General features: G+C 39.6%; 1 protein-coding gene across 1 annotated transcript in view; it reads right to left on the bottom strand.

Moving 5' to 3' along the window:
• MBD2 (methyl-CpG binding domain protein 2) overlaps positions 1 to 24,938 on the bottom strand; it is a 56,384-nt gene that overhangs the window by 6,424 nt on the left and 25,022 nt on the right. Inside the window, exons 3-5 of the mRNA XM_074994348.1 lie at positions 22,039 to 22,176; positions 8,295 to 8,385; positions 7,035 to 7,212 (exon numbers count right to left, since the gene is read on the bottom strand). Of these exons, the coding sequence (XP_074850449.1) occupies positions 7,035 to 7,212; positions 8,295 to 8,385; positions 22,039 to 22,176 (407 nt within the window). The remainder of the gene's footprint in view (positions 1 to 7,034; positions 7,213 to 8,294; positions 8,386 to 22,038; positions 22,177 to 24,938) is intronic.

Genomic DNA, 24,938 nt, shown 5'->3' with positions numbered 1-24,938 from the left:
CAAGAGAAAGATGGCATGTCAGTCCTTGACTGGGACCCCATATCCCACCCCCCTGCCAGGCCCAGACAGGAAGGGCATGGCATCCGTGTGGTGTCGGGGGTGCATAGGGGTTCCCCCGCTGGGTGGAACCAACCCCATGTGCGGCCTGGCCCCCAGAGACATCCCACCGCACATCTGGCACCCAGAGCTGTCCACGGGGCTGGGTGCTAGCTGGCGCGGGTGGGCATCATGGGTGTGCTGGGGGCCATGACCGGCCAGCATGTCTGGCCCTGGACCACCAAGCTTGTGTGTGGCCCACTGGCAGCTGTTGACCCTACCCCACCAACTGGGGTGCATGCCCTGCTGTGGACTTACCAGGGGTCCCATGATGATGTCCAGCAACGCCCAGCTCCCCATTGCCCGGCTGGACCAGTTGTGGGGTAGTTCTGTCCCCTGGCATGGGCTGACTACTCCCGGCTCCTCCAAGGCCTCTGGCTCAGGCTGGTCTGCAGACGTGTCCAGGACCACTGGGGGTGGGAGATGTGCCAGGGCCCCAAGATGGAGCGGAACTCCCGGTAGTAGAAGCAGGTGGAGGGACCTGCCCCTGAGTACCCAACCTCATCCCAGACACAGGCACAGCCTTAACGGAGCTCCTTAACTTTGCACTGCACTTGATCTGGGGTCTGCTCCACATGGCCACAGCTCGTCAGTTCCTGGGCCAGGCAGGAGAAGGATGTAGCATTCCTTTGCTTGACCCCTATCTCCATCAACACCTCCTCTGCTTTCAACAGGCTCTGTCCAGATGGGGGCCCCTTTTTTCTCCCTCCAGGACTGGCTCCTGGGAGCCCTGTGAGGGCTCTGAGGGAGGGCCCTGAGGCTCCGGAGGCTGCTGGGCACCGGCCATGTGGCTCTTTTCAGTTGCTGGGGGTGGCTGAGAGAGCGTGCTGTGAGCAGCTCATGCTGTTGCTGTTCACCCACTCTCAGCCTCCTGCCACGGGGTTTCTGGGTCTGGGCGGCTTTAAGAGCAGCCATATGCAGGGATCATAGAGCCCCGCTGCTGTAGGGCAGGGTGTCTCCATGTTCCAGCTGGCCACTGCCATGGAGGACTCCTTTCGAAGGAGTGAGCCATGGAGCGTCTACATGCACCTTCTTTTGAAAGAGTTTTTCGAAAAGGGGAAATCTTCGCAATACAGGATCGGGGTCCAGCTTTCAACGTCTGGGCCACGTTCCTCTGGTTTCCTTTCAAAAGAGCACACTGCACGTGTAGATGCTCCCTGTGCTCTTTCAAAAGTGGGCCTCTCTTTCAAAAATACATGCACATTTAGACACAGCCTGTTTGTCAAAGACTGGAAATGGATGACGGGGAGGGATCATTTGATGATTACCTATTTTGTTCACTCTTTATGGGGCATCTGGCATTGGCCACTGTTGGACGACAGGATACTGGAGTATATGGACCTTTGGTCTGACCCAGTATGACCATTCTTACATCTTATTTATTTTGGTGAAGACGCATCTGACTTGGAATTGAAAGCTGTCCTCTCTGATCCACTGTACCTAGAGTATGTTTATTACAGCATCACTACACAAACTACTGCAAGTGCTTGAATACCTTTGGGGTGGATTTGGATGGTATCAGAGCATTTATTTCTGATAACGCAATCAACGAATTATCAACTACGTCAGGGATTAATGCCTAACAATTCATTTTACCTGTAATGCTCACATATTAGCCCATGCCAGTTGCATTTAGAGGCCCAGTTTACTAGCTGTTGACAAGCTAATAGCAGCAGTCAAAAAGAATTTTAAAACATTGTCTGAGCAGAAAATTGTGTTTGAAAGAGCAATGTGTGAAATCACCGTTCAGGCTACAGATTCAAATATTTCTATAAAACTATTCCCTATCCCAGGTAAGCCAAGATGGGGAAACTGGTATGCAGCTACTAAACACCATAGAGAACGTTACTTTTTACTTCAGTTTTGTGGAAGAACAAATTAAAATTATGCCTAAAACAAACATGTTAAAGGAGCTGAAACGTCTGTTGAACTGTTCAAAAATGTTATAGATTCAGCTTGACTTAGTCACAAGGAATGGCAAAGAGCTGGTTGATTTCATCACATAGTTTGAAAGCCTTGAGATTTGTGTTTCTCTCTCATACAACAAAAGATGCTGTCTTAACACATATCAAGCACTTACAGGTGAGCAACCCCAGCAGCAAGGGAGGGATTGAAAACAAATATATTAAAACTCTTCTGGCAATTGCAGATAAGCTTACAAAGTACTAGCTGCCCAAGCACAGTATGGTTCCCCTGCACAACGGTTTTTTCTCAAAAAGTATACAGACATCTGACAACAGTACAACATCTTAAACTTAAGCTCTTTGAAAACTGAGCAAGCGAGGTTCAGATCTGACTACAAAGATCTTGTAGAACTAGCTGAATTTTATTCCAAGAGGAAATATAATTTTAAAACTAGCATTGTTTGGATTATTATATTTAAGAATGAGTTTTCTATTAAAATTCAATGCAATTTGCAGGCTGAAAGTAAATGAAATTTCCACTAACTGTGCTATTTTCAGTGAAAAAATGAGAATGAGTCTTTTTTTTCTTTTAGACTTACGTTACACCAAAGGAAGATTCTTCAGATTTTTCTTAAAAATTAGTACAATATAGAAAGTAAAGAAAGAATATCAATGCATAAGTGCCCTCTACTGGTGATTATACAAAATATTAATTATACAGTAAACTCTTTCATACCCGACAGCCCCAGGACTGGGAGATTGTTGGATATTCAAATATTCTGGATAATAAAGAGGTATACCTAGCAATGCATAACACTAAAGAAAAACATGATTAGATATTAAGAAACAAATATGTACGCAGAGTACTTTATTTTCCAACCACAGTAGTATTGTACACTGTAAACTTGTACTATATTTGTATTTACTTTGACCATACTATGCATCTGGAAAATGTAACCAAATTTATATATGCTTAAAATGCCAGTTTTTTGAGAGTTTCGGGTGATAGAATGAAAGAGTCTACTGTATGTAAACAGCTTGTAATTGTTCATAATTAAACCTCTCTTCCACTAGAAATAAAAAGTAGAAACCCTGACTCAAGGTTACCTGACATTCTTGCTACAAGCTTCCTAGTCAAAAAATGTTTAACTGTGAAAAATACAGAGATTAGACAACTACCTTGTAATGATTTTGTGAGTGATACTTTTAATTTCTGATTGAGTTTTGAATATGGATCAAATAAAATGTAAGGTTGTCTGTTATAAAATTAATACCTTTCCCATTTTCAATTACTCATCTTTTTAAAAAATAGAAATTGAGTAGAGGCTGAAAGCAAAATACTGGCACCTATTGAAATCAAAGGGAATATTGCCATTGATTTCAGTGGATCCAGAATTTTACCTTAGGAGCTTTTATGGAGCAAGACAGGACACATAGGTCACCAACTATATGTTCTGCCAGCCATTTTTCTTACCTAGAACCACACGACACAGCAACTGTGTATGCATGTGGTGGTGGGGAAACTATTATACTGCAGAACTGTAATAATGTGAACAGCTAGGGAAATGAAGAAATCAAATCTTGAAAAAGCTAAAATACAATTAAGTTATACTTAAACACAAACTGATGAAAAATAAATGATAAAAATAAAAATGTTAAAGCAGGAAACCATGCCATGCCTAAATAACAAAGAAATCCAAGATCAACAGTTTTCAGACTCTGAACATACTTTAAATAGATTCTTTTGTTTTCTTATGCACAGCAACTACCCAGCTTTTTATACAAAAGAGTATCATTGGGCCTACCATGATTTTTACATTTATACACTTTATTCCACAGATACAGAGGAAAACAAAAAATGTGTTTTTAGGAAAACGTTGCTTCAAACTGTATATTACGATGGAGTTTGAACTACCACTGTGATTTCCCCCCTCTCTTCTTCCATGGAACAAAGACCATTATAGCTCCATTTGATTTACTTTATTGTTTATGTACCAGCACTACCCATCTGTTCTGTCAGCAACAATATAGAGCTCTAGGAACTGTGTTTAGTTGCTGTTATAGCAGAAGCACAAAAGAGGTCCCCCAAAATTATTGCCTTTTCATTTGAGACCAGACCTTTGTTTATAACCCTTACCTCATCCCAGATATACAAAAGAGTACATTCTTCATCCTAACATACAATAGGGATGTATATTCCACTTCTATACAAGAGTTTACAATTTCTGTAAGCTCTAGTAAGTGGCAAGTATCCTCTAATAAATTGTACTGGTAATAATTATCCTAATACAAGGATAGGCTCAAACTGGCAATAATATTACTCTATGGAGGTAATAGTTATGTTCTGTCTTCAAAATTCATAGCCAGTGACCAGATGTGACCAAAGCTTGTCCTCCCTATCCCTTAAGTTTTCAATGCAATTAATGCTTTTTAGAATTTGCACTTATATTTTTTTTGCAGTGTTATAAACAGAGATGGTACCTTAGGATCCTCCCTTTCACATAGTTTTAATTTCTTACTTTCGCTTTGGCTATGTCTACACTAGGGGAAAACTTTGAAATGGCCATGCTAATGGCCAAATCTGAGAATATTAATGAGGTGCTGAAATGAATATTCAGCACCTCACTAGCATGCTGCCAGCCACAGCACTTCGAAAGCACCACGTTTTGCTCGTGTGCAGCTCGTCTACATGGGAGTCCTTTTTGAAATCCCCTAATATCCTATCAGAAAAGGACCCCCCCTGTGTAGATGAGCCATGTGCGAGCGAAACACAGCTGGCAGCTTGCTAATAAGGCACTGAATATTCATTTCAGCATCTCAGTAGTCTCCAATTTGGCCATTGGCATGGCCCTTTCAAAATACTGACCAAGTGTAGACACGGCCTTGATGTGAAGTTTGTTTTTCCATGTCTAGCAGTAATAACGTTTAGTTTAAAAATACTACACAAATGGGCGGAAAACCATTCTGCACTTGGGGGCAGTCAAAAAGAACAATGTTGCGTTAGACGTAATTTCAATTACTCTACTTGCTGCTGCCCCTGAGGTTCTGTAGCCAGACATGAACCCCCCATTTGGCCTTTTCTTCCTCTCCCCCCCACTGGGAGAGACAGAGAGAGAAACAAGCAGGGGAGACAGGTAGCCTTTGATGTCCTGGGAACACAGGTGTGCTGTCTCGCCCAGCCTCTCTACTATACACAAAAACCAGACAGTGAATGGGCTAGCTAATGGCCGCCCTTCTGGCTGATCTTGGTGATTGACACGCCTGATCACTTCCCCAGGAAGAACGGGGAACCCCCGCCCATCACCTCCAAAGGTGCCCAATTGTCCACAATTCACAGGCGCAAACTGAGCCTTGCACCTTCCCTGGGAAACCTGGGGTTCAAAAACATTCCTCCCGATTGGCCACTTGAGACCAGGAAGAAGCCTACCTGACAAAAGTGGTATAAAGGAGTTTGGCAGCCTACCCCTCTTTGAGTTTCAATCACCTACACCTGCTGGTCAGGTCTGGAATTAACTCCCGAGACTGGGGACGCCTGGTTCGTATCTACTTCTTCCCAAGGGATTGAGAGAAAGATTCTGGGTCACACCGGATCTAGGAGGCAGGGGTAAGAATTACACCTGTATTACACTTCTTTCCTATAGGAATTGAGGGAAAGACTGGTTCCACCAGGTCTAAGAGGCACCTGCAACTTGCCTTTCTTGTGTACACATTGATTGTATTAGTTTAAGCTAGCTAGTTTGTCTAAAACTTTTCTTAAGTTAAATTGTGTTGTTTCCCCTTTAAAAACCACGAGTACTAACTTGTACTTTAATCATTTGTCTTAGTTAAATTGTTTCTATCTTTGTATAAATAAAAAGTAACTGTTAAAGCCTCTCTAAGTGTAATTTTTCTCTTGCTGCTGTACCCGAACTAAACACAAACCAAAGAACCCAGCCTGCCCTGGCTGCTTAGCGTAGCTGCTGGTGTGGCATCACCCCCTTTGCCCCACCAGACCCTTAGCTGGCACCTGAGCATTGGCTCACAGGTTCTCATGGCCAATTTTTGTGCTTTTATCATTTTGTTCTAAGGAAACATATTGTTAAGTTAAAGAAACACCTCACATAGGCTGACAATGCAGGAAAACCTTCTCTGCTACAAATAAAGTACTGTCAAATGTGACAAGTAGACAGAAAGAAGTCTCCCAGTCCTTCCGTTTTACTGTTATATATGATTTTAGGTATTAATTGTTACAATAAAAGGTAAAATATTTCCAGACAGAAGTTTCATTTGTTGAATTCCCTTTAAAGAACAAAGGAATCAAACAACATGCTAGCACTCTGAGTACAGATCTGAATGTTAGGAATTCCAATGCTCCTTGCTGATTCTGAGACCATCTCCCTGGTTGGCAGGACTTCAGCAAGTCATTAAGCCTCTCCACCTTAGTTTTCTTATCTATAGAATAAAGGCAATAAGATCACCTTCACATTATATGAAAGTGCTATCTGTTCCCTGTTCTGGAAATTAAAGCCATGTTAAGTTAATAGAATAATTATTAGTAATGAATAATTTTAAAGAAAAAAATCACTTTATACCACCCTATTCAATCCTATTCCATCTTAAATGATGGAAGAAATGTTCAGAATTCCAGAAGCTGAAACACTTCAAGTGGGTAGACCAATGTTAGGGTACAGTGCTCGCCTGAGCCTTGGCAGACCAGGGTTCAGATCCCTGCTGTACCACAGACTTCCTTTGTGACCTTGGACAAATCATTTTTGTCATGTGATGCCATAGTTCCATATTAAATGGCACTTCTGTATGCAATTAGGATATTGTGTTAATCCGCACTCTACCCATAAAAGTGTTTTCCTTAATTCTGTTTAATATAAATATATTTAGTAAGAAACCTGTTTATTCTGCAAGAGGTACACGATGGGGAAATATATTGTTCTGTTTAATGTTTTGGAATATGCTCTGTTTTTTCCACAGATACGAACAGCAAGCTCAGTATATGAAAACACACATTTCACTGAAAAGTTCACATCTCAACTTCCTTACCGAATATCCTCATCCGTAACAATGAATGCCTTGCACAGGGGCTGAGATGTATTGAGCCACACTGCTGGGTTCTTTTCCACCGCAGCAGAGAGCTGTCCTGTGATAGGTGCAGAACTGGTGTGCAAAGCACTGGCGACAGCAGATAACAGAGTCTCATCATTGTTGCCTGGGCCAACTCCTAAAATGTAAATTACTAAATAATTAATTTGTTTAACCAGGTGGCTCAGCGTATTCAGTGTACTCATGTCTGTGGCATACATGGTGGGGTGAGCACTGAGGAGGCTGTTCCAGCCCAGTCAAGCTGGAGCAGCCCCCTGTCACAGACAGGGGATGCACTGGCAAGGCTGGCATACCCCTACCCATGGCATGCCAGGGACCAGGGCTGCTCCCTGCTGGAGGCATGTTGGGGTCTGGGGCTGCTCCAGCTGAAACTGAGGGCCCCCCATCCACAGCAGCACTGCAGGCAGGGAAGCTCCATCTGGGCCAGAGCAGCTGCAGTTCCCAGCTGCCCCCCAACTTTTAGTTGGTTAACTGGTTAACCAATTAACTAGGATTTTACTTCCCTAAATGATATCCAGATGTATGAGCATACACTTAAAGACCACATATCTAATGGCAATGCTTATGAAACGCAAATGATATTTTAACAAATGGCTTTGAAACCCTGTTAAACCACCAAATACCTACTGAAGTGCTAACTTCACAAATTGGCTACAGTTCCCTCAAACAAGGCCAACCAATTTAATAATCTGGGTTCCTCCTCTTACTATTATCTTGTCTTCAAGTACCCTCATTAATGTAACCTCACATCTTAAAATACAACTTCTCTTTGAAATTTTAAAATTAATCAATACCAATATCCCAATTCTCTTTGCTTCAGTGCCACAAGGAATAAAGCCAACACTGGCAAGTAGTAGTGAAGTCTTTCACAACACTTTCAAATTCCTATAGCAGTCTTCAATGCTGTAGAATAAATAGTTACTGACTGTGACCTATAACTTACTGAATTTCACATCAGCTGCACTTGTGCCAAGAAAAGAGTGAAACACTGGGTACATTAACTGAGTAACTTGCTAAAAGAGAACCCTTTTGAGGAGACAGCTGCTTCTGCCAGCAAACGTGTCAAGATCTGAGAGTTATGAAGAAAATCAAAGTTAGAAATGAATATGATAATGGCTTAGGAATATTTGAAAAGCTAACATTCTTTTGACATACTTTCCGCTTCTTAAGCATAACATAGCTGCTACGGACATACAGTACCTTGAAGACCTTTAGGTAGCTCCATGGATTTTATAGTTTGTTCACTTACATCAGATGCACTTAGGCCTTGCAGCCTCTTCTCCCAAAAAAGCTGAAAGTTGGAAAGGGATATGTTGTTAGCAAAGAAAAACATATGGGAAAGCATACCACAAAGAGAATCACATTTATATGACCATATCATTTATTCATGACAAAAATACATAGGATATTTAAACAAGGAAAATGAAAACTGATGGCCTGCAACTGCATCCGATTTAACAGAAGTGAGTAATATCAGCACTTTTAATATGCACACAACTTACTACTCACAGGCTGTCTCTATACTACCAGCTCCTTCGAAGGAGGGGTGGTAATTAAAGTGTTGGGAGTTTACTAATGAAGTGCTGCACTGCATACGCAGCACTTCATTAAGCAAACCCACCCCCCACAGCAACTTCGAAGCAGCACTTCATTAGTAAACTCCCAACACCCTAATTACCATCCTTCCTTCGAAGGAGGGTGGTAGTGTGGACAAGCAAACAGACGGGGGCTTGTTTATCAACTAATAGAAGATTTGTCATTAATATTCATGGGAGTAGCATCAAGTCTGTAGTATTTTCTAATTTAAAAAGTTATCTGAAATACAACTCAAATTTTTAAGTCCACTTTCTCTACCTCTGACACCTATTTGTCAAGCAAAAAGATTAGTGGCCAGAGATACTTTAACAGATTCCTGCTTTCTACTTCTATTTACAAACTTTATGCCTTGTAGGATACATCTACCTTCCACTTTAAACCTTGCAGAAGTAAATCTAAGAGCCTGGGTCTAGAGACTCAGGCTTACAGAGTTTGCACTAAAAAATAGCTGAACAGATGGTGAGGCTTAGGTTGGAGCTGGGCTCTGATGTTCACTCTCTCCTTCAGTTTCAGTGCCTACACTCCAGCCTGGTCCACAATTCTGCTTTTAGCCCCACAGTACAAGTAGACTCAGGTTTTGAGTCTGTTTTTAAAAAGCAACATACACATACTTTTATGCTCCTCCTCCCAGTACAAGTCGAACCTCTCTAGTCCAGCACACTCTGGTCTGTCATGATTTTAGTTAGTGGGACGTCCACTTATGAGTGCTTCCAAGTTTCCTGTGGTCCCATAATGTTTGTTTACAGACACCAGTCCTAGCTCTCAGTGTTCTGTGCTGTTCTTTTTATCTCTAAATTACCCCTAAATGTCTTCTAAGAGCCCAGTAAGCAGTAGAAGCATTGGTTATGCAGATAGATGATACTGGCCTCTCATGGTTTGGCAAAGTCTCTGGTTCAGCACTGGTCAGGACGCAAGGGTGCTGGACTAGAAAGGTTCCACCTGTATTACAGGTTCAACCTGTATTACTGACTTCTTTATACAATAGCAAAAGGCATATTTTACAAATCTCAGTGAAGTTCATTCAAGAGACTAAAAATGCTCCATAAACTAACTTTTTTTAGTCATTCATGTATGAGTAGCTTACACTCAGGTTACTTTAGAGCACTACACAACTGGACACGTAGTCTCCACAGCTATAATCTCTGAAAACTGAACGCATGTACAGGTTGAACCTCTCTAGTCCAGCACCCTTGGGACCAGACTGGTGCTGGACTACAGAATTTGCCAGACTACAGGGGGTCAATATTGTTTAACACATTACCAACACTTTGCTTGCTTACTGGGCTCTTAGAGACATTTAGGAGGTAAATTTCAGCTAAACAGCACAGAACACTGAGAGACAGGACTGGGGGCTGTAAACAAATTCCATGTCACCGTGGGAAACTTCACCACATCCAAGATAAATGGTTGGCTGGCTAACAAAAATCATGCTGGATTATAGATATTGCCAGTCAAGCAAGTGCCAGACTAGAGAGGTTGAACCTGTAGCAATAGGTTCCATTTTAAATAAAATCAGGCGGAGCCTTCATTCATGACAAGTTAGTAATCTACCACTCAACTGGAATCTCCAATACAGAGCCAAGACAATAAAAGATCAGTGCCTCAAACATCTGAGTTACCCCCACCCCACTATTTTACCCACCCCTTATATTTGGATTAATGAGTATACTCAATCTACTGACGCTTCTCTCATTAAAAAACAAGCAAACTTATAGTGAAACGCAAAAAACTTCTGAAAGAATCATTAAAGACAAACTATTTTCTCATGGATGGACTATCCACAGGAAGGAAAAAGTTAACAAGAAAATCAACTGTCTTATTTAAGTGCTGAGAGCAAAATTCAACAGGGATTCTTGTGCTTGCTCCACATGACATCTAGACCAGCAGATGAAAGGTCCTTGCAACATTCAGGGTAGGTAATTAAAAAAAGAGATGAACTTTCTACAGATAGACACCCAACACCACTGCTCTCTTAAGTAGGCAAGAAAATATTCATCATTGTTTTACAAATTGGATCTTATTTCAATAAGAACTTCAGATCATATAGTTTGACCCAGCAATTGTGGGTCTACTTGACTACAATCGTTCCACTGACGTAATATCTAACCATTTTTGTGACATCTCTATAATTCTGACATCTAGCACTCCTCATTTGCTCATACAATTATGAATACTTAATCTGAATCCCAAAAATTCTTCCTGTGAACTCTCACCATATTTCTAAACTCTTATTTATAGCTGCAGCTTTCCTTTCCTCACATTCAGGTCAGGGGGCTCCTGTCATACCCTTTTCTGAAAGAGACTCCATCCCTACTTTCTTTCCTGAAATTATATTGTTACCTTGATGGTGACTGAAGAGACAGATTATTTCCCTTGCATCTTATATTTTAATTGTACAAATTTATCACCCTGAGTCTTTCATATGCATTAAAAGATGTGCAAAAGATTTTCTATAAGAACCAATACCACTGTTTAGATAAAGTGACAATGTATTTAAAATTCTAGAACACAGAATAAATCCATTTGTGAATCACTATGAAAGTGTAAGTAGCCACTCTACAACTACGAGTACATTGAGATATGCAGAAGTAGTAAAAAGGAATTAAAGTCTTTCTATTTCAGTTTAATCATTGATTATAGTCAGTTTGGCACAATTTATTTTTTGAAGATAAATGAGTTATTTTAATAACATAATTACTCACTTCTGCAAAGGAAATTTTTTAAAAAATGATCCTTTTCTAAAATTCTGCCGTTACTCTAGCTAAAAATTAAATTCTGACAAATTTTCCTATTCACACACAAAGAATACATCACAGGGTATGTCCATACAGCAAAGAAAAACCTTCAGTACTGATTCTCAAAGCTTGCAGGGCTCAAAATATCAGAGTAGACACTCAGGCTTGGCCCGAAGCTTTGGCTCTATAATCTGGTGAGGGTCAGAGGTGGAACGTCTACACATGTATTTTTAGCTCAGAAGTCTCAGCCCTGTGAGCCCAAGTCACCTGACCCAAACTCCGAGATCTAGTGCCATCGGCTTTTCTCTGCAGGGTAAATGTACCCTCAGATACTATTGTTCTCCAAAGCCACCAGCTTACTTCCCCAAATCACTCTCTCTAGTCCTCACCAAAGACCATGAGGTTCCAGAGAGGAAAATTAGATAATAGGGGATCTGTAGGTGTGTGGAGGCACTGGAAGAAACATGGGTGCTCCAGGATGGGTATCTGGAGAGCAAGGATATGGAAAGAGCTAGGAGCAGACAGCCCTACAGTATACATAGCAGTTGACCATTCATATGTAATTTTAAATTTTAAAATAGACTTAGCAGCAGTCAATTGTTATGGCTGTCTACACGGAAGAAGGTCTACAGAAGTGTTTCTCCTGTCAACCTTCCTTAATCCTCACTGCTCACAAGGAGTTCCTGGGTTGACTTTGACCCCAGAAAGCACCATTCTGCACATGCGCGAATCAAAACCCCAGAAAATTGATCCTAAGTGTGTCAATCTTCTGTGGCAGTATAGACGTAGGCCAAGAGAGATTAACAGAACTTCTCTACCTCACAGGCATGTTATGAGGAGAAATACTTAAAGAATTGTGAGGTGCTCAGGCACAGTGATAATAGGGACTGTATGAATACCTAAAATGCACAAATTATCTAGCCTGACCCCCAGAATAACACAAGTCATAGGACTTCCCTGAGTTAATTTCTGCTTTAAGTTTAATAGATGCGAATTGAATTGAAAGCATTTTTGAAAAATTTCCAGTGATCAGAATACATCACAAGCTTTAATGAGCTGTTCTAATAACTAACCCTCAACATTACAAATCTGCCCCCTACTTCTTATATCTACCTGTCTAGCTTCAACTTCCAGTCGTGGGGTCTTGTTGTTTTCTGCTAATAAAAAACCCACTATATTATCAACTTTGGTAGGTACTTGTAGACTGAAAAGTCACCTCTTAACCTTCTACTTAAGCTAAATAAATGAAACTCCATGAAACTTTTACTAAAAGCATGTTTACCAAAACTTCAATCATTCTCTTGGCTCTTCTCTGAACCCCCTCCAATTCATGAACAACTTTCTTATATTTTGCACACCAGCACCAGACACAATATTCCAATAGTGGCTGTACCAGTGCCAAATACAAAAGTAAAATAACTTCACTACTCTCAGTATGTCCTTATTTCTACACTAGCCACATTAGTCAAGGTGGTTAAGGCATCTATCTCTTTACATTCTACATATGGAAAGTTAGGTGCCTGTTAACGTAAAGCCACTGTCTAACCCATCACAATGTGGATGTAAGCATCTAACTTTCAATTATTGTCTGTATACCCTTTAAGTTTTGTAAAGGTAGCTTTTTATAGATTTAGCTTTGTTCTATACAGTTATATTTTGCTTCAGAAGCTTTGTTTTGTAGGAGCTACTAGGTCTATATTAAGTATTATAAGTTCGTCAGAAATTGTTTGTAGATAGTAAGAACTATGGAGTGAAACATAAAAAGATGGGTGCAAAGTTATAGGGTGGGAGGTTCTTGTCATCAACATTCTGCAGGAATTAGTCTCGACCAGCTGGGAAGGTAGGAGGATGCTCAGGGCCCTGGATTTGCCCCCGCCACCGCCCACCTCCCTCCAGGATTGATGGCACCGATTGCTCTTGAGTACCGTGCTGACCAAAGAGAAAGCTGACAAAGGCATCGTACAATCAGCTCACCACCCCATATTTCTGACTGCAGGCAGATACGCTGAACCCACTATACCTTGGATTCCTCTGCTGTCTCTGTGCAACTTCGCCTGTATGAGTTTGCCTGTGTAAGTATATGAGTGCAGGAGGGTATGAATGTGTGTGGATGTGTACTTGAAAGCTAACTCCCCTTTTTCCTTTAATCCAACAGTGGCATTTATAAAATAGTGGAAACAAGGTAACAGAGGCTTGTTCAGCTTTGTGGATCGTGGCGGTGTTTCTGTGATTTTCTAGGCACCTAATAGCTAGGTGCTGTGATGCTCACAGTGGGCATGTCTCAGTCCCTGAGTGACTTCTTCAATACGTGAAGCTCTCTGTTAGTGTAACCACTGAACACAAAGTGTTATGAGCTGCCAATTTTACTTAGCGCAATAAATGGAAACACAGACTATTCCACACAGTTGCCCCCAAATGCTTAAGAGTAACATGATTACTCTGGTCTCTTCCTTGGCATTTCTCATATGAAATGTTACTTTTTAATAGGTATCTATGTGCTGGTATCACTGCTAAAAAGTGATTGCCCATCCAGTTAGAACAAGTAGCAGAGAACTTAGACTAAAGATCAAGGTATATCTACCCTGCAACTGGACACCATCACCTGGCTCACGTTTGCAGGGCTCAGGCTATAGAGTTATTTAAATGCGATGTAGATGTTTGGCCTCAGGTTAGAGCCTGGATTCGAGGACCCTCCCACCCCACAGGGTCCTAGAACTATGTCTCTAGTTCAAGCCTGAACCTCTTTACCACAGTTAAACAGACTACAAACCTGAGCCCAGCAAGCCTGAATCTGCTGGCATGAGCCCATCATGGGTTTTTAACTGCAGTTTTAGATGTATCCTCAGTCTTGCAAACCCGTTGCATGGGAAATACTTTAATAAGAGTCAGTAGGACTGATCCCACTTCACCCCCTTCACCAAGGACCAAATCCTGCCTAGCCTCTTCCTGCCCTACTCCAGCTCCACCCTCTTACCTAAGCACACCCCACCCTTGCTTGTCCCCCTCAAGCTCCAGCACCAACTACATGCAGGAGAGGTGGCTTTGGGCAGGAGAGGGAGGTACTGATCGGTGAGGCTGCCAGGAAGTAGGAGGTACTAGGGAGCAGGGAAGAAGGGCAGATGATTGGGAGGCTGCCATTGGGTGCTCAGTGCCCTCCATTTTTTTTTCTGTAGGTGCTCCAACCTCAGAACACTCATGAAGTCAGAGCATATGCCCTGGGGAATATCCAACTGGAAAACAGAAGTCCAGTATTCAGTTTGATGCAATCACATATTTACAAGGAATGTAAAGTCCTGCTTCTCCAACTGCAGGAGAAACTAATAAAAAAAAAGGTTATTAACATATAGCTCAAAACTTCAGCCAACAGATGCAAAATTTCTCTTTTTAGACCTTTGCAGAATCATACTGTGCAACAGGCCACAGTTTCACTCTCTTACTGCTCCCTCTCGCTCTCTCTCAACTGTTCTCAGTTTCTGCAGTCTCTCCCCTGCTACCAGTGAGATCACATCATACTAGTTTCTGGGCAGATTCCACTAGGCCTTTGTTTTGGTGTGGCCCATGAATCTCTCTTCCAAATAAGTTAAAGATGTGTTTACACATCAGACTGAATTAGGTTTTAAATGACCCATAACAAAGATTCACCCAGCTCATAGCAATATAAACACACGCAAAGGTCTTAACACATTATTGTAGTGGCTGATCCTAAGCAAATACAGTTGTGTCCTATTTTTCCTACTTAGCTGAAGATTCTCAGTGTTCTAATCTCATTTCAGTGGCACATATGACTTTTAGTAAATCCCATCTATTGGCCAGGATTAGCCTGAAGTTATGAGAGAGAACAGGGTCAACCTCTTGAAAATTTCATTTTGGAAAGATCTAACACATTAGCTGGTATATATCATCTGATTCCTAAATTCCTGTGGTAGAGCAGTTTTCTCTGGTTGGATTGTACAACTTGAGTATTTTCAAAATGCCAGGATTCTTATGGCTGAAGGCACCTTTCATTTGAACTAAAATATTGGCAAGACAAATGTGATTAGCGCTTATGTCAAATTATACTAGCATAGATAAAATGTTTAAAAAAATTAAAAATCTGATATATTTCAAACAGATTTTTATTTAAATGTGTTTATTTAAAAAAACTATTTAAAATAAATTTCAGATGGACAATTTACTTATTTAAATAATTTAAATGTAAAATAGTATTAAGTGATATGTACTTGTGCGAGTTTTAAAAGAAAGCCAAACACTGAACTATTGGAAGTCACTGATTAAGCACATAAACCAGAGTCTGATGAAGTGCTAAATCAACTTTTTACAGAAGCAGTCTCTTCTGAGGGGGAATATATTTTCTTCATTTCAGTTCAGTCATCTAGTTCTGTTCAATGGCTATTTCAACAGCATTAAGACACCAACTGGGAGCTGAATAAAACAGGAAAGCTTACTTTCCTTTTCCCAATCTGTTAATAAAATCTAACTGTTCGGGTATGATCTACTAATCTTGAAGGACATGGTGACCACAAATAATTTAATTACACTAACTACAAATACTTCCGTTAATCAGTTTTAGCTGCAAAGCATATTTGGATAAGTGTTTGATAAGAAGAAAAAAGTTTAAATTAATATTTTATTACATAAAACTAAAATGCTGTTTTTGTGCATTTTAATGGAATTAAACTTGGCACAATAAATCACAAATAAAAAATTAATCGCCTACATCACTCACCACTTTCAAAGATAAAAATGTAAAAACCAAAAAGCTGAATACAAATGTTATACAATTACTTAAAAATGTGTGTATGCATATGGTGTGTCCTCTCATCTAGCAATAACAAACATCAAATTTAGAATGCTATATTTATTTGCAAAATTGACATGTAATGGTTACCAACTAATGAAAATACACCTTTCTTTAGGAAAATACCTAAAAAGTACAAATGCACAATATGACTAACATCTATTATTTAAATCAATGTTTTCTGCTTGTTGAGTTAAATCATGATTAGAATCAGTGATTCAAATTATTCTGATTAAATCAATCAATTCTGAATTATATTAACATTACACTTCTCCCAAGCTCTAGGCACCCTTAGCTTTAAAAGCTCCACAGTCATGTAACTTCTGCAAGTAACTGGTCAAGTCTCCAAATGGCAACTACATTAAAAATCCTATTCCCGAAGTAAACCCTGTGTTTAAGCTTTTGGGGAGGAAACAGATAGACTTTGTAATATGCCCTGCAGATCAAAAAGTTCAAGACAGTTAGCATCAAGGAGTCCTCTATTTTCAAGGAGAAAACATGTATTTTACAAAATAGTACAGCTTTTGATTACATCTTGAAGCAGTAACCATTGGAGGTTGAAACATAGCACATATCCAAAGGTCAGGGATACTGAAATCCCTGAGAAAGAAAGGTGTTTGGGTTTGCCATGTCATCGAATATTCTTCCTTCTGATGTGAAATACTGATTAGGAACCAGTGCTAACGTAAGCACTGATTGGCTAACTTACTGCCTACAGACTTGAGGTCTAGCTGTTGGTTCTCTCTCTACTGGTCTATATACTTTTTCTTTCTTCCAGCAATCCTCACTCCATGTTCAAAAGGAAGTATGTAGCAGGGGTAGAGAATACTGCAACAGTACAGAGCACTGCCACATCTCATGTCCTTTTGGATGAGAAGGGAGACAGAGTAGTAGTGGGGAGAAGGTGCGATTTCCTGACATTAGGTAAAGTCATATGAACTTTCAGCAATGGGGAAATGGGGAAACAGGATTTCTTCTTTTTACTGATGAAACTGCTCTTGATGCTAACACCTATTCTGACTTTTGTCTTTCTCCACACAGCCATTCTGGGTAGCAGTCCAACACTGACTGTTTACCTTGGCCAAAGCTGAGTACAGTGCAATTCTGAAGCAGTAAGAAACAAGCAGCAATTACTAGAAGCTTGAGGGTTTCTGGTCCATTCAATGAGACAGGCAAGAAAATGAAGCCTGCAAGAAGGAAAACAAATACAAGTAGTAAATAAAAATCAAAGGAATAACTTTACTACTTTGAGCCACTTAAGTGAGGCTCTAAAACAGGTTTGGGGTTTGAGAATACTTCAGGAAGACGATAATGTAGCTACAAGAGAACTATGTGATTGAAGTTTGGCAACATGTGGGTAAGTACAGTATAGTACCACACTGTACTTAGATCACAAAAATGGTTTTAGCAAAGTCCCATGTGATGGCTAATATCAGTGTATGAAAGAAAAAGCTGTTTGAGGATTTAGAACAACTTTAAGTTAGAAGTACATTCAAACTGGTTCATCAGTAGGGGAAAAAAAGTAGTTTGTAAGCAAAGATCTGTCTTCAATTAACAGATTTGGTTACCACCTAAGGATACAAACCAGTTCTGGGAACCCTGAGTGCTCACACTTTCCATTTTGGATTACTCTTTCTTGAGGAGCAAGTAAGATAGAGAACCACAAAGTTAAGTGCTGTATGAATTCCAGATGTTCATGAACTGATCTACAAAAAACCTTTTCTAGCGGCACGTGAAAAGCTGCAAAACCTCTTGATTATCTTGGCTTCATCCCCTATGTGAAGCTGCTGCCATGATACCTAGAAGCACGGAACCACAAATATCACTAAGGTCTGTTGCTCCATGAAAGGAGTTCCACAACTCTGCCAATACCCAGTCCAGAAGGAAAATGCTGGTAAAAGGTCCTGGAGAAGATACCACTGGAATCATCTTCTATCTGAAGAAGCTAGTGTCCAAAATATCACTGCAACACCACGTAAGAGACCAGAGAAATTACTTCTGATGCTAGCATGTGGCAAAGGAGGATTGCCAAGGGGATTTCTCCCACAAAGACTAAAACAGAAGAGTCCCAGAGACTACCTCATGAAAAGCCAGGTCAAGAAGAAATTTTTATGAAGTCTTATTTCAGCTTCCATTATGAGGAAGGAGGCAGACAGGGGAAAGCAGAGAAGAGAAAACAGACTAGAAAAAAAAACCTAGAAAAAGGGAGGCAGGGATCTAGAGAGAGATTTGGGGAACGGGTCAGGCAATAGTGAGGAAAGAAGTAGGCACAGAAAAACAGACAACTGGAGGCAAAAGGTTGATTGAACATCAGCTTTAGTATAATAGAAATCTCTACAACTGTGGGGCATGCAGAACCGCCAGTGGCAGTGGGAGTTTATTTGGACTGTGTATGGTACATGAAAAAGACGTGGAATGGATTTTGTCTGGACAGGAACCTTTATGTGGGAGGAATTCATTCTGATTTGGAAAAAGTGACCATGAGACCACCTGATTACTAAAATAACAGGCAGTCCTGTAAATGTTGGGAAATCTTAGTACACTCTCTCTCAGGGCCAATATCCAGTCCTGCCTAATTACTTTGTCCTGTAAAAGATCCTAACAGGGAACCAAATCCTTGCTTTGTGAAAAGTAAGCAGAGCCTATACATTCCACTGTACTTCTTCCATACTTAACTGAATTTGCAGAATTAAAGAATCTGAATGTACACATGAATGCAAATAAAAAATTAGGATAAAACCTATCATACGCATACACACATATGAAAGCGATTACAGACATGCACACCGAGATGGTGAGGTGAAATTTGTCTGGACCACTTAGGAATTTATATACAAAAAAACAAACAAACAAACAAAAAACAAAAAACCTTCTGTCATCATATGACAGATTATGTTTCTGTAAAAGGAGATTAATTTCTAAATGATTTAGATGTCGTATGTGAAAAGCATGCCGTTATCTGACAAAATGTTTCATTAATATTTGTTCAATGTAAAAAGCAAGTAACCTACTATCTGTTTTGAACTGAGAATGTCCTGAAATACAAAGGACTGGGAGGTCTTTATAAACTCGTAACACAGATTACCTGGAGGTTAATGCGGAAATGCTCAGAGAGTCTGCTTCTATCTACAGAGTATTTCTAAGAAGACGACCCATCCCTAGTTTTAAGGGTTTTAGAATTTCAGATTATTTTCTTCCTTCCTTTATATCAGTTGCTGTACCAAAGAAGCAGCAATGAAGGGTCCTGTGGCACCTTACAGACTAATAGAAAAGTTTTGAGCATGAGCTTTCGTGAGCACAGACTCACTTCATCAAATTCTTTGTACCAAAGAAGTCTCTAGACATAATTTGAAAGAATTTATGAAATATCTAAAATATAATTAACTTCTTTGTTTACTGCACCATAATAAAAACATGTAGAGTTTAGAAATTTTCCTGGGGATTTTTACAAAAATTTGAATTTATGGTTTGAAAAGCCAACGGACAAGTTGGGAAGGAGTACAAATATTACAGCGGGAAATACCCTTCTGCTGAATTTCGCTCCCATGGTTGCTTCCCTCAAATTATATTAGCTATTGTGAAAAGGGTAATTTTTGTTACTGCACCCCACCAGTCCAGATAAATGAATTTACATAGTCACAGGATTAGTTAGGCAATTGCAGCAGTACAAACTAAGTTTTCTGGATTTTCTGAATAGTGTTATTGCTGCATTACCCAGAATCATAAAAGCTTTAGTGAACAACAGAACAAAAGCTAGATTCAGTGCTTTTAAAGACTCAGGGAAATTACAGAAAAGTGGAAGGCAGAACAGCTTGCATTTTAGAAGTCACATTTACACAAAAAGAATGGAGTCTTCAGGATCTTGATAGCTACGTGCCCCTTCCAGAAAGACGAAGTGCATTGGAGAAAACAAGAATGTTGCTTTACAGTTGACATCAACACTAAAATTCTTCTCTCAAATCACCACTAAGTTGGGAGGGGATGGGGAGCTTTTTAAGCATTTAAAACCCAACTCTCCAAAAATAATAATTTAATCGATCTTTATGGAAACCTTTTCTGCTCAGAACACTAACATTTTGGTTAGTGATTTTGTTCACTGTGTGCTCTTACCAAGAAGTGATGCTGTAAAAGATGAGAATGGAATCCGTTTGAAAGTAATCAGGATGTCTAATACAGCTGGTGTTGCTTATGGTTAGAGCTCACTCCAGCTTCTTAACTTTTTAAACTCTCTCTTTAGGGGACAAAGACTTTGCCCAAATGAGTACTGGAAGTCATCTATAATGGGAGTTTTAGAGGGAGAGATTACTCTTTCATATAATGATCAAGGGACTTGTAGAAGATTGCAGTCACTAAATTTGTGGGAAGCAGGAGAGCAGAAAACCAGGGAAGGGCTCTGAGTCAGTCATCAAGGTATGAACTGGCAGAGATCCATTTCTCTAGAATGAAGGTCCTGTAACTGCCACCCAGTTTGGTGAATATTACCGATGCAGTAGCCACTGTGAAAGGAAAAGCCTGGTACTGGAAGGGAAAGCCAAAGACTATGTAGTGTAAGAGGCTGTAGACCCATGCAGTTAAGTATCTTTTAGATCTGGATGTGATACACTTACATGGCCCCTGCTGAACTTCGTGGGACCAACAGTGAGGCAAGTCGAGACCTTCAAATCTTGTTGAAAGACCTCTATAACAAGATGATCCAATACGGCTCCAAATCTCTTCTTTTCTGGCTCACCTGAAGAGGAAGAAACACTACACAGGATGTAGGATCCAAATTCTTTAGGTAGATTCTTTAAGAAAACAAAGCCAAATTATGTGTGATAGGTCAAAACTATTTCTTACAAGATCTGCAAACAGGACTTTTGTGGGAGCAATGCTGACTGGAGCAGTCTGAATTTTGTAAGGAATGAATGTTAAAAGTAAGTCTCTCCCCAAAACTTAATTCTGCTCTTTACTAAGAAGGGTGCCTTGAGTGTGTACAGAATATGCAAATAAGTGCTGTAGTACTATATTTTAATTAGCTAAGGTACAAGGCATCTTAGTTTGATGTTAGTAACCACGTAGGAACTTGATAAATAAGATTACATGGATCCTTCAAATATTGTTTTAAATCCACCTCACATATACACAGCACTAACTATTTGCTAACAGGGAGTTCCTTGTGACAGTTTTTGCATTTATTCATTTCTTTTCCAATGAAGATCCCTTTGGTGTAAAGAGAGGATCAAAGATCAGTATACAAAAAGGGATCTAAATGAAATCCTGTACCAGAGAGAGTTTACAATAATATATTATTTTCTGAAAATGAGCACTCATCTAAAGCCTCCTTAAAGAGGATTTAATGAACTTAAGTGCCACAAAACAGCATTTTATAATGTTTTATGTAAAGATTTTTTCCAGTAAAATGCCTTTTACAAAAGGTATGTTCTAGCCTTTTCCCTTTATAAATAGCATGCTTTTTAGGAACAAATGCTGTAAAGAGGGCAACAGAATGAAGTTTGATGCTTCATGTCAACGTACTGGGGTGTGTTTTAAAAAGCATTATAATTAAATGAAATTCTCTAACTGTAGGATCATGAATGTAGGGAGGGATGAAACAGTTATCTTCCTACATACTTATTTTAGCAAGTATGGAATCAAGCCTTTTCAGTTCCTTCTCTACTGTACAGTTTTAATTTAAAAAAAGGAATACTTAATAGAAAGTATAAATCTCCCCTGGAATGCAAATTATTTTGTCTTATATTAAAGACAAAACGAATTAGATATCAGTCACAATATCACCTTCTGGATCACAACAACAGGAAACTGATTAGCTTCTTACCTGTCGTGGCTGTTCAGTCACTCTTTGAGGATCAGATCTCACTTTATTGCTAGGATGGTTGGTAACTTTGGTTACTGGCTGTTTAAAAATGGATGCTGTTTGTCTAATTGGCAGTGTTGTATTTAAGTCTGGTTTACCCTGTTAAAAAAAAAAATGGATTAGCAAGGAGCATAACAGATTGCTCTTAAATTAACTTATTTTTTAGTGATTTGTGGAAGTATTTGTTGGTACAGTACTAATGGTTTTAGATACCTAAACTTGCAAGTAACTTACTTATCTTAACGAAAAAAGTGTTGCTATTGTGAGCTAATGACAGACTCAGTCTTCAGAACTTATTATGAAAACACATTCAAACTAATTTACAATTCTAATACCAGAACTGTTATTCAGAAATTCATAGCTCATAAGAGCAAAATGGATCAATGTTATCTAACTGAATTGTTTACGTAACAGATCTCACTGTGTTTGTTGTATCAACCATCTTCATAACTTTACCATAAGAACATACATAAGAACGGCCATACTGGGTCAGACCAAAGGTCCATCTAGCCCAGTATCCTGTCTGCTGACAGTAGCCAATGCCAGGTGCCCCAGAGGAGGTGAACCAAAGACAATGATCAAGTGATTTGTCTCCTCCCATCCATCTCCTGCCTTCGACAAAAGGCTAGTCACTATACCTTATCCCTTGCTAATAGCCGTCTATGGACCTAACCTCCAAATATTTATCAAGCTCTTTTTTAAACTCTGTTAGAGTCCTGGCCTTCACAGCATCCTCTGGTAAGGAGTTCCACAGGTTGACTGTGCGCTGTGTGAAGAAAAACTTTCTTTTATTAGTTTTGAACCTGCTACCCATTAATTTCATTTGGTGTCTTCTAGTTCTTATATTATGAGAACAAGTAAATAACTTTCCAATATTCACTTTCTCCACACCATTCATGATTTTATATACCTCTACCATATCGCCCCTCAGTCTCCTCTTTTCTAGACTGAAAAGTCTCAGTCTCTCTAGCCTCTCCTCATATGGGACCCGTTCCAAACCCTTAATCATTTTAGTTGCCCTTTTCTGAACCTTTTCTAATGCCAATATATCTTTTTTGAGGTGAGGAGACCACATCTGCATGCAGTACTCAAGATGTGGGCGTACCATAGTTTTATATAGGGGAAGTAAGATATTCTTCGTCTTATTTTCTATCCCTTTTTTAATTATTCCTAACATCCTAGTTGCTTTACTGACTGCCGCTGCACACTGTGTGGATGTTTTCAGAGAACTATCCACTATAATTCCAAGCTTCCTTTCCTGATCTGTTGTAGCTAAATTTGCCCCCATCATATTGTATGTATAATTGGGGTTATTTTTCCCAACGTGCACTACCTTACACTTACCCACATTACATTTCATTTGCTATTTTGCTGCCCAATCACTCAGTTTGCTGAGATCTTTTTGAAGTTCTTCACAGTCTGCTTTGGTTTTGACTATCCTGAACAGTTTGGTGTCATCTGCAAACTTTGCCATCTCACTGCTTACCCCTTTCTCTAGATCATTGACGAATAAGTTGAACAAGATTGGTTCCAAGACTGACCCTTGGGGAACGCCGCCAGTTACCGCCTTCCACTGTGAAAATTTACCATTTATTCCTACCCTTTGTTTCCTGTCTTAACCAGTTCCCAATCCATGAAAGGCTCTTTCCTCCTATCCCATGACCACCTAATTTACATAAGAGCCTTTGGTGAGGGACTGGGTCAAAGGCTTTCTGGAAATCTAAATATACTATGTCTACTGGATCCCCCCGTCCACATGCTTGTTAACCCCTTCAAAGAACTCTAATAGATTAGTAAGACATGACTCCCCTTTACAGAAACCCTGTTGACTTTTGCTCAACAAATCATGTTCTTCTATGTGTCTGACAGTTTTACTCTTAACTATTGTTTCTACTAATTTGCCCGGTACTGACGTTAGACTTACCAGTCTATAATTGCTAGGATCTCCCTTAGAGCCCTTTTTAAATATTGGGCTCTAAATATTAAATTTAAATTAGCTGTCTTCCAATCATTGAGTACCAAAGCTGATTTAAAGGATAGGTTACAAAACCACCTGAGTTAGAACATCTTTTTCAGAATCATTTTAAAACTTAGAATAAATTACCTTAAATGATTAACTCCCACAAAGCTAATAAATTATTCTAATGGTTAATTACCCTCACTACCCTGAAAATAGATTGTTTCTATATAAATACCTTACATAATCTCTAAATTTAATATTTTGAATGGGTTTCATCATGGTTGGCTTTAAGTAACTTCTCTATCAAAATGATAATTTTAGAACACAAGCTGTAAGCTATAATCTAGTTTCAACCTAGGATGGTTACTGTACCTTTCCAAGAATGAGCAAATTGCATGTTTACATTAGCTCAGGATAAGCAGACAATATATTGTAAACCTGAAATATTTTTATTTATAGATAATGAATGTTTCCATGACTAGCTTTGTTGGGCTTGGGTATTTTCACTGCATAGTTGAATAATGGGATTATATTTTATTTCTTATGCACAGATGACATTTTCAAGATATATGATCCAGATAAGAGCATGCCAGTTTCCCCAAAAGTGGTTTTACATTTGATATTTTGGTGGTGATATGACACAGGATGAAAAATACTCTGAGATGCAGAAAACACCAAAAGTTTCAAGTATCGGAGGGGTAGCCGTGTTAGTCTGGATCTGTAACAGCAACAAAGGGTCCTGTGACACCTTATAGACTAACAGAAAAGTTTTGAGCATGAGCTTTTGTGAGCACAGACTCACTTCTTCAGATGCTAGTCTGTGCTCATGAAAGCTCATGCTCAAAACTTTTCTGTTAGTCTATAAGGTGCCACAGGACCCTTCGTTGCTGTTACAAATGTT

Source organism: Carettochelys insculpta, chromosome 5 (assembly GCF_033958435.1).
Source record: "Carettochelys insculpta isolate YL-2023 chromosome 5, ASM3395843v1, whole genome shotgun sequence".
NCBI classification, from domain to species: Eukaryota; Metazoa; Chordata; order Testudines; family Carettochelyidae; genus Carettochelys; species Carettochelys insculpta.
This window is presented reverse-complemented; position numbering and strand designations above follow the sequence as displayed.